The sequence below is a fragment of the Denticeps clupeoides genome, chromosome 4 (assembly GCF_900700375.1).
Source record: "Denticeps clupeoides chromosome 4, fDenClu1.1, whole genome shotgun sequence".
NCBI classification, from domain to species: Eukaryota; Metazoa; Chordata; class Actinopteri; order Clupeiformes; family Denticipitidae; genus Denticeps; species Denticeps clupeoides.
Window position 1 is genome coordinate 6,100,825 of NC_041710.1, and position 11,278 is coordinate 6,112,102.

At 43.5% G+C, this 11,278-nt stretch overlaps 1 protein-coding gene across 1 annotated transcript; it reads left to right on the forward strand.

Moving 5' to 3' along the window:
- Positions 1-306: 306 nt before the first annotated feature.
- On the forward strand, positions 307-7,881 carry irf4a (interferon regulatory factor 4a). Its single transcript, XM_028976638.1, has 9 exons — positions 307-345; positions 559-758; positions 876-1,062; positions 1,990-2,078; positions 2,177-2,327; positions 3,179-3,286; positions 3,781-4,173; positions 4,983-5,095; positions 6,900-7,881. Exons 2-9 carry the CDS (start codon positions 561-563, stop codon positions 7,038-7,040), a joined length of 1,380 nt encoding a protein of 459 aa, XP_028832471.1. The 5' UTR covers positions 307-345; positions 559-560; the 3' UTR covers positions 7,041-7,881.
- Positions 7,882-11,278: the final 3,397 nt, after the last annotated feature.

Below are 11,278 nucleotides of genomic sequence, written 5' to 3' on the forward strand. Positions count from 1 at the left end.
ATACAAAACAAAAAATTCCTAAGAGCAGTAAAATTATAAAGCAAAACAGGATTATGCAATTAACTCAAATGAAGTCATGACGCCTTTTAATTCAATGTAAAAAAAACAAACAAAAAACAACAAAAAAAAAACAAAACCAAATTGTCAGTAAATAAGGGACGTCGGAAGACTTTTCCCCCGTGACGAGCGTGGGGAGATTTTGCTCATCGTTCCACTGGCGGTGCGCTCGGCCGCCGCAGGGGTTTCCCGGGCGAGACGCCCCTCCCACAGCCGACTTCATAAGAGCCGTGCAGGCGGCGGCACGGTGCTGGACGCCCCCTTCCCCTCCTTGGCGGACTTTCAGAGGTGAGTCCCCTCCGTGCTGCACTTTCACACCTGCCTAGTCCCAGACCTAAACCCATTCACCTTTTAATTTAAAAAAAAATTACATTTATTGCTGATGTTGTTCTTGTTGCTTTTTTTTTTTTTTATATCAGTACATCCCTCTCTGTGCATGTAAGCAATGCATGTGCCTGTCAAATCACCCGGTGCTCGTCCTTGCATGCATTTGTTTAACAGAAATGAACTTAGATGACGACTGCGGCATGACAGTCAGTTGTGGCAATGGGAAACTTAGACAGTGGCTGATTGATCAGATTGACAGCGGGAACTACCCCGGTCTGGTGTGGGAGAATGATGAGAAAACCATTTTCAGGATACCCTGGAAACACGCGGGCAAGCAGGACTACAACCGAGAAGAGGATGCGGCGCTCTTCAAGGTGTTGTGTGCATTTACCGCCTCCTGGGAGGTTCACCCTTGTAGCCACGCAGATGCTTTCAAAATGTGATTTGAGAATGTTCTTGTCTCTGTTAACGCGACTGCTCTCTGCCATCAGGCCTGGGCCTTGTTCAAGGGGAAATACAGGGAGGGGGTCGACAAACCCGACCCCCCAACGTGGAAGACGAGACTACGATGCGCTCTCAACAAGAGCAATGACTTTGACGAGCTGGTGGATAGGAGCCAACTTGACATATCGGACCCATACAAAGTCTACAGAATTATACCTGAAGGGGCCAAAAGAGGTACAAATGAAATCCCACCGACGCCACGCACGGTTACGGGGATGGAGTAGTGCGGTTTTAGAACCACTCGATGTCGGTAAATTTCATGACGATTTGCTGGATCGGTGAAAGCCACAGACAAAAAGTGGCTCGAGAACCCCCTCACCCTCCCCCGCGACTTTAGTCTCGCTCTTACGCTTGCTGTCTGGTTTGGCCTCTAGTCTGATGAAGCAGGAAGCGTTGAGGAAGCCACTTGGTGTGCTAAAAGCCAGCGGGCTTTTTTTAGAGGCCATCGGTTACCATGCACGAAGCGCATTCACGCACTCTCTGAAGCTTGCATAACCAAGCCAGGTCCACCCTCTTTGGGTGAATGTGAGGGAGCCACTTTCGCACCTGCTGCTCAGCAGCCTGCGCCGAGACGGGGAACCTGAGTCATGCACCCGCTGTTCCACGATACGCACTCTTCACCCCATCCACCAGGCCAATGGCACGTTGACCTTGTGAGACCTTGTGTGAGTGTAGCTGCACATGCATGTAAATATGCATGTGAATAAATGCATGCTGTGCATCTATGCTTTACAACAATCCGTGCAGAGAGCGTGCAGGTTACATGTTGGATGTGCGATTTTGGTTCAGCAGATGTTGCAGGGTGGCAGTAGCCTAGTGGGTAACACTCTCGCCTATGAACCAGAAGACCCAGGTTCAAATCCCACTTACTACCATTGTGTCCCTGAGCAAGACACTTAACCCTGAGTTGCTCCAGGGGGGGACTGTAACTACTGATTGTAAGTCGCTCTGGATAAGGACGTCTGATAAATGCTGTAAATGTTGCACTTTTTGTCTGGTGGAGATTCGAGGTCGTGCCTCTTTTTGCCAGCGAGCCTCCAGTTTCATCGTGGGGGCAGGGGTTCCCCTGACGCACGTCTGAACTGCCTCTGTTCCTTCCAGGTGCCAAGGTGAGCAGTTTAGAGGAGAGCTCTCCTCACGTGAGCTCTCTGAACTACACCATGCACTCTCCATACCCACCACTTCAGACGGTGAGTTTTTACGATACAGTGTCCTTCAGCGTTTGGGTAAATGCCACGTGTCGAGCGTGGAATGCCGGAGCAGGAAACCAAATCCCGGTCCTCTGCAGGTCCCTAGCTACATGCTGACCCAGGACAGGAGGGACTGGAGGGACTTCGCTCCCGAGCAGCCACATCAGCAGCCTCCTCATGCTGAATTGCCGTATGGCCAGTGCCCTTACCCGCCACCACGTTCCCTCACCTGGGGCTCCTGTGACAACAGTAAGACCCCTGCCAATTATTCATTTGCTCCTAGTTCATTATACGCATGATACACAAAAAAGGAGCTTCAAAACAGATCATTTGATCCAAAACAGGAGCTTCTTCAAAAGACACCGTTCAACACTGAAATCAGTGTTTTACTCAGCCATTGCACGAGCCAAACAAACTCTCTTTTAATTAAACAGTGACAATACAGACTTAGGACCCTGAGAAACTATTGGTGGTTTATTGAAGGTGATCCCATCAGCTAGATGGAATTTTCTGTTATGGCTGCATTTGAGGCTGCTGGCTGCTTATTTCATTTTAATCAGTGGTCATCGTGTTCTAAGTACCTTAACATAATCATGCTATTATCTACACAAAATCATCTGCTCTGCTGTTCTACTGATGCTTCTCTTGAGCTTCTAACCACCATTGTGGCTGCCATCTGTGGGCGTGTAGAAAAATCCCGCTCATTCATCTTTGGGGGACATGCAAATGTCACAAGTAGATCTGAAGCGAAGACTGACGGGAAGATTGCTCATGCTCAGTTTCTATAACAGTGTCTCATATGAATTCCTATTCACTAGGGGCTCAGATTAACTCTTATATCAACGTCCATGAAGATGCATTATATTGTGTTGGATTTGCATATCTCTATAAAATCAAAAACTGGGGCATTTGACATCACATAATTATTCACATTGAGCAACGCACTGTCCCTACACACTACTCCCTGGGTGCCTTTCATGGCTGCACACTGCTCACTAAGGTTATGGGTTAAATGCAGCGGACACATTTCATTGCGTGTGCTGTGCTGTACTGCTTCACAATGATTAATCACTAATTAATTATCCTTTTTTTTTTTACAGGTTATCAGATATCTGGGTCGTTCTATACCTGTTCACCCACAGAAACACATCCTTCTCCCTTCACAGTGGACCCCAGCATGAGGACCGCAGAGGCCATGGCGATCTCAGGTGAAACACGCACACACACATTGATCCTAAAGCACACTCACCAGTGTGTATGCTAACGGTTGGTTTGTACATTTGGGTCTTTAACACTTGTTCGTTAAGACTTTGTTAGACCAAAGATAACGGGTGCTACACGCTTAGAGCGGGGCCTGTTTTCAAGTGTAAAGTCAAAGGCGTCCTAAAAATAGATAAAACAAGACCACTTTGCTATTCATCTGTATCTTAAAGAAGAGAAACTAGTTACCCTTTTTTGTAGTATTTTTATAAACAGCTCTCACACACACTACTTCCTTAATCCTGATGATTTATGGGGCAGTGGTGATCTAGCGGTTAAGGAAGCGACCCCGTAATCAGAAGGTTGCTGGTTCGAATCCCGATCCGCCAAGGTGCCATTTCATTTGTTTGCTGTGCTGCAGTGTATCACAATGACAATTACTTCACTTTCTGTAAGCCACATGAGCAAAAATGAATTTGAATACGTTTTCCTCTCCTCCCAGACTGCCGACTGCACGTGTCCCTTTTCTACCGAGAGTCTTTGGTGAAGGAGGTGACCACCACTAGCCCGGATGGCTGCCGCATCTCCTCCACCCCGTCCTCGTCCTCCTCACCCTCATCATCACCCTGTGCAGATGACCGCTTGTACGGTGGGGCGGAGCCGGTGTTGTTCCCGTTCCCGTACCCGCAGTCACAGCGACGTGGTGCGGAGAAGCTGCCCAATGTCCTGGACCGTGGAGTGCTGCTCTGGATGGCACAAGACGGCCTGTATGCCAAGCGCCTGTGCCAGGGGCGTGTGTACTGGGAGGGTCCACTAGCACCGTATGCCGACAAACCCAACAAGCTGGAGAAGGAGCAGACGTGCAAGCTGTTTGACACACAGCAGTTTCTTACAGGTGAGTGTGCAGTTGCATTTACATTTCTGCCACCTATCAGATGCCCTAATTCAGAGGGACTTACAATCAGTAGTTACAGCGACAGTCCCCCTGGAGACACTCAGGGTTCAGTGTCTTGCTTAACCCTGGCTGTTAAGTGTCTTAGCCACTAGGCTAACTTGGGTTATCCTGTCCAATCTACATTTCTTAATTGAATCTGGCTGTTCTCTTGCATGCCCATGAATTATGTGGAATTATTATTGATTATGAAGAAAGATGTGGACCCCCGAGGGCAGGGCAGGGAGTCATAGCACGGCTTTTGAGATGAGAAGCAGGATGTTGCTGAGCAAGAGAAGGCTCGGGTGTGGCTAGTGACTGTTAGGATGAGGCCGGTTATGTCAACAGTGATAATTGTCATCTGATTTGCATATATGTAAGAGTCTTTTTTTCCTTTTTCTAGTAATTACAATGGTTCCTGTAAACTGATGCTAAAACTGATTCACATGCTGTGGTCATATTGGCTTAACGGACTAACATTTTCTCAGTGCTCGCCTGCTGGTCCACCCCCATTCACCTTTGGTGGTTCACCACACTCACAGATAATTTCTAATGTCACATGTAAGCCACCACCACAGACTTTCCCCAATGCTTCAAGGGACCCCTTTAATGAAGCCCACATATTAATGCATTTCAAGAGAAATTTGTGGCTTTAAGCGGAGCATTTTTGCTTCACACCTCCTTCCTCTGAAATGTCAAATTTGTCAAATTCGGCCCACTTGAAAATGCTTTGGAAATGTTTTTTCTTCATTTTTACTGCATTTTGGTTACAGAACTCCAGGGGTACGCCCACCATGGCAGGAACTTACCAAGGTACCAGGTGGTCCTGTGCTTTGGTGATGAATATCCTGACCCTCTGCGCCAGAGAAAGATGATCACAGCACAGGTGAGGGCACCCACAGGCATGGAATGGACATCATGATTCTTATATATATAAATACACACACACACACACACACACACACACACACACACACACACACTCACACACTACTCAAAAAATAAAGGGAACACTTAAACAACACAATGTAAGTTCAAGTCAGTCACACTTCTGTGAAATCAAACTATTCAGTTAGGAAGCAACACTGATTGACAATCAACTTCACCTGTACAAATGGAATAGAAAATAGGTGGAAATTATAGGCAATTAGCAAGACATCCCCAATAAAGGCGTGGTTCTGCAGCTGGTGACCTCAGACCACTTCTCAGTTCCTATGCTCTCTTACTGATGTTTTGGTCACTTTTGAATGCTGGCGGTGGTTTTTCTCTAGTGGTAGCATGAGATGGAGTCTACAACATGTGACTCAGGTAGTGCAGCTCATCCAGCATGGCACATCAATGCGAGCTGTGGCAAGTAGGTTTGCTGTGTCTGTCAGTGTAGTCTCCAGAGCATGGAGGAGCTACCAGGAGACAGACCAGTACATCAGGAGATGTGGGGCAGGAGGACAATAATCCAGCAGCAGGACCGCTACCTCTGCCTTTGTGCAAGGAGGAACAGAAGGAGCACGGCCACAGCCCTGCAAAATGACCTCCAGCAGGCCACAAATGTGCATGTGTCTGCTCAAATGGTCAGAAATAGACTCCATGAGGGTGGTATGAGGGCCCGACGTCAACAGCTGCAGGTTGTGCTTACAGTCCAACACCGTGCAGCATGTTTGCCTGATTGACAAATTTGCCACTGGTGCCCTGTACTCTTCACAGATGAAAGCAGGTTCACACTGAGCACATGTAACAGACGTCTGGATGCGCTGTGGAGAGGGAGGGCTGGACAGCCCTCCATGTCCTCACCAGAGGTAGCCTAACTGCCATTAGGTACCTCTGGGTTCCTCCTAATGCAAGACAATGCTAGACCTCATGTGGCTGAAGTGTGTCAGCAGTTCCTTCAAGACGAAGGCATCGATGCTACAGACTGGCTGGCCCGTTCCCCAGACCTGAATCCAATTAAGCACATCTGGGACATCATGTCACTGTCCATCCACCAACGCCATGTTGCACCTCAGATTGTCCAGGAGCTGGCGGATGCTTTAGTCCAGGTCAGGGAGGAGATCCCTCGGGAGACCATCCGCCACCTCATCAGGAGCATGCCCAGGCATTGTAGGGATGTCTTACAGGCACGTGGAGGCCATTTACATTTACATTTACAGCATTTATCAGACGCCTTTATCCAGAGCGACTTACAATCAGTAGTTACAGGGACAGTCCCCCCCTGGAGCAATTTAGGGTTAAGTGTCTTGCTCAGGGACACAATGGTAGTTAGCGGGATTCGAACCTGGGTCTTCTGGTTCATAAGCGAGTCTGTTACCCACTAGGCTACTTCCACCCACACACTACTGAACCTCATTTTGACTTGTTTTAAGAACATTACGTCAAAGCTGGATCAGCCTGTAGTGTGTTTTTACACTTCAATTTTGAGTGTTACTCCAAATCCATTCCTCCATTGTTTGATAAATTTGATTTCCATCGATAATTTTTGTGTAATTTTTCGTCAGCACTATGTAAAGTACAAACTATATAATAAGAATATTTCATTCATTCAGATCTAGGATGTCTTATTTTTGTGTTCCTTTTATGTTTTGAGAGTGTGTATGTGTAGATATATATATATATATCATGTATATAATCACTGTGTATCCCCTGTATGTCCTCATTCCATGACTACTTTTTAAAAATCTGCCAATTTGTTCTTGAAGGTGGAACCAATGTTTGCCCGGCAGCTGGTGTACTTTGCTCAACAATCCAGCACTCACTACCTACGGGGTTTTGACCTACAAGTTCAGGGACCATCTCCCACTGAAGACTACCAGCGTGCCCTCCAACACATGCAGGAGTGACCACCGTATCACTTTAAAGACTAGTTCTGAACAATCAACAAACTTTGGAGCGTGAACAATCACCTTTTGGATTTTTTAATTGTGCCTTTTGTTGCCAACGTGACAGATTGAATGGAAGATCTGTTGGATGCTGTTATAAATGTAGATAGACTGGGGGAATATATTTTGAGCTGAGGCATGTACCAAGGCATCACTGTCGACCATATGTTATTTAGATGATGGATGATTTTTCTTCCAAATTCTGATTTTTAATCTTTCACATGTAAGGAAGACAAAAAGCAAACATGGTCATGCATTTCACAGAATATGTGTTAGAAACTCCACTCCAGTTTATTGTGAGCAGTAGTGGAGTTTCATGTCTTTAATGTTTAATTTTTTTACTAGGACTGGGCAATATACCATACAAATTTTGAGTAACATGTAAATAGTTAAAAAGTATTTTTCCACTACTAATTATTTTCTGAAGCAATTATTTTCCAGAGTTTTATGAATGTTTTACCTCATCAGTCAGGTGCTGGATGATATGCATCACTTCTGTGCATGTCACACAAGTGTTGCTGAACATACAAAATTAATTTTAGGCCATATTGCCCAGCCCCACTGTGTGCTTGTGTGAAAGGGATAATGTGTGCGACTGTGTGAATGTGGTACACTGAGTCTTCAGGTAAACTGTGGTCACAGTGTCAGGCAGGGGGAGGGGGAAGACCCTCGTCTTTCCTTCTACCCGTCTCTCTTTCTGTTTTTCTCACGTGTAATCTATTTTAAATAACACATTTGCTTACTCTTTTTTATTCTTTCATTTTGCATTTTAATAATAAAATAAACAATCATTTTGCCATGATTTATCTACATTTTTTTATCATGCATTTTCCTTCCAACCCTCATAGTACTGGTATTGTGTGTGTGTGTGTGTGTGTGTGTGTGTGTAAGGGAGGGCAGGACTGCATGAGTGATTCTCTGACACGCTTGGCTAGTGACAGTGATGAGCACAACGCGGCTTGAAGGGGCGATGTGATCACAGTGGAGAAGCAGGAAGTTAGACCACAGGTGCACAGGAAGACTGGCACACAAGAAAAACAAAGCCCAAGGAAGATGACAGAAAGGTTGAAAAACTGAAAGAGTAAGAAGAATTAAGACTCAAGCACATGCCCAGATGCACCTCCCCAGAAAACACCATCCCAGAAGTACAAAAAGACAGAGTCACAAACGTAGATACATACGTTAATTATCAACAATTATTTATATTCATATGATCAATTCACATCCTCATTAATTATCATTATAACTGATAGAACAACTCTACTGTTCCTCTATATAGGAGTGTGTTTATGGACTTTTGACCATTCTTCCAGAAGAGCATTTGCAAAGAGCTCTAATTTATCCCAGAAGTATTCTATTGGGTTGAGGTCGGGGTCCAGTCAAGTTCCCCCATACCAAACTCACTCATTCATGTCTCATTTGGACTTATTTCTTTGTGCAGTGGTGTGCAGTCATGTTGGAAAAGTACAGAAACGACAAAGCAGCCACAGTTCAGCACTTACGAAGCGAGTTTTGTAAAGCAGAGGTGTGATTTTTTTTTTTACTATAAAACGCTGTGCATGCCATAACACAATTTTGTGTAGGAAGCCCATGACGTGACAAATGATTAATCACTTCAAAAAACCAGGCAACTCAAAAAAGAAGGGTTCAAATTTTCAAATTCAAGTTAAAATTTTATTTGTCATACGCGATATGGTTTGTATGATATGTAGTGAAATGCTTATACAACTGCTGTTGACCTCAATATTACAAAAAGAGATTTAAAAAAAGAAAGAAATATATATTTAAACATAAATTATATATAACAAGTATAAAAATATTTGAAGTAAAATATTTGTAGTAAATATTGGGTCGGGTGATTCTGCTGGGGGTACGTAACATTACCAGTTGATTAAACGTGTTATTGTGTTGCTGGCAAAGGAAATTAATAAAGACAGATTAAGTTATTAATGCAAGGGAGTTATGTTGGCTTATATTGGATTTTTGCTGGGGGTCATGACACCCCCCACTATGGCTTTAGATGGTACTGTAACTACATGGTAATCGGGTTGTAATGACACAACACATGCTCCTTGAATTAAAGAGTGATTGTGCAATTGTGTTATTAAATCAATCCAGAGAGTATTTTGTTTCCATCAACAAAATAATTAACAATGATCAAACTACATTTCTGCATAAACTTTGTTCAAAAGATTTTACCTCCTGCATGTCACGATTTGTATCAGAGACAATATTTTTAACTCATTAACTCACTGTTCCTTCATTTCGATTGTCTGTTCTTGACAAATGTGTTCTTGTCCTATCAAAGTAAAGTTATTACTGTATTTAACCTATTACTGTAGAACAATGTCAGTTTGAGAGATCCTTCTGGGCCTGTAGCATCAAGTTGACATAGAATAGAGAAGGGCATCACCACTGGCTGTACAATATCAGTCATACTCATTGACTTTGCAATGAACATGCAATGCAAAAGACCATTAACCAAGCCTGACATGTAACATCTCAGAGCCACTACATTGTCAGTACTATAAGGATACTATAAGAGCTGGGTGTGGTGATAGTGGCCTAGTGGCTAAGACACTCGCCTATGTGCCAGAACACCACAAAGTCACAGGTTCAAACCCCACATACTACCATTGTGTCCTTGAGGAAGACACTGAACCCTGAGTGTCTCCAGAGGGGGACTATCCCTGTAACTACTGATTGTAAATCGCTCTGGATAAGGGTGTCTGATAAATTCTGTAAATGTAAATGACTGAAGAGGCTAATAAAGTGGGTGATGATGAGCTAGCTTAGCCTCCAGTTTCCAGTTTGTTCTGAATGATACCACAATTACATCTGTCATTGACTGGCCAGTTGACTGCTTAGGGAATATTTTGACCACACAGCCATCCAGACATTGATCAAGGATGTGGAGAGGGAAAATCTGAAAAAAAATGTCAGTGATGTATCTTGAGCAGAACAGCTCTATGTGGGATGAACATACTGCAGCTTCCTTTTGACAGTCTAAAACATATTCTAACAAATTCCCGATATTAGAGGGATACAGAGACCCTTTAAACCCCAGTCTCATTAGATGACTTTCAAAACCAGCATGGACAAGAGATAGAGAAATAGAGCACATAGGACACTAACATGGCCTTATAAAATCAAATGTGAATTAATTCAGTGTACAGCTTGTATGAGCTGTCCTCTGAAATAACTAAACACACAGCCACTAATGTCTAAACTGCTGGAAACAAAAGTGAGTACAACACTAATTTCTCTCTTATACAAGCTGTACACTAACGACTTTACATTGTATCAAAGTGTCATATCTTCAGTATTGTCCCAAGAAAAGATATAAGGGGTGTATTCACTTTTGTTTATTGTTGTTAAATATTTCAAATAGAATTTAATTTGGTTGAATTTATCATTGTTCATAAAATATAGTCAATGACTTAATCATAGTCATGACCTTACTCAATGGTTATACCTGCCTCCAAACAAAAGTCTATTGTCTCCGGACACCTCTTAAAGATTTAATGCATGAAAAAAGTGATTTCTGGTAAGTGTATGCGTCACTCTGGGTCTGAAGAGCTGTGGTGAAGTCACAGTGAGTCTGAGACCAGGAGATATCCCAGAATTTAAAACCATCTTTGATGTGTCTCATCTTAGCACTGAGTCAGCAGTGGTGCACCTCGATAACGGACAGCAAGCTGCTGCCCTTTAAAGTCATCTTGTTAGGTAGGTGTTCTATCGGTGTCTTGAACAAGTCACACGGGAGACAGACAAACAGTCAAAACCACGTTGTTGGTCTTTATTTTTTCTTCTTCTCTCTCACTTCCAATTCCCTTTTCTTTTCCCTTCCCCATGCACCCTCTACAGTATTCAGTTTCAATGTCCTCAAACACAACAGTAGGTACCTTTTACCTCCTGGGTATTACCACGTTTTTAATATCATTGAGTTAGAATTTGTATTGTTAGTATTAATAATAGGTTGTTGATGGTGACACAATTATATAATACTTTATTTCCACATACACAAACGAGTCTTTAATCTATTTTGTTGCAGATATTGAGGTATAAACAGTGGCTAAACTTTAAAAATCTGTCACACCTAATATTTTAATATTGCCGTAATGTGAATAAACCAAACACACCTGCTGTCAGTAGCATTATAGTAGAGTAAAAAATACTACTTACTCATAAGCTTAAAT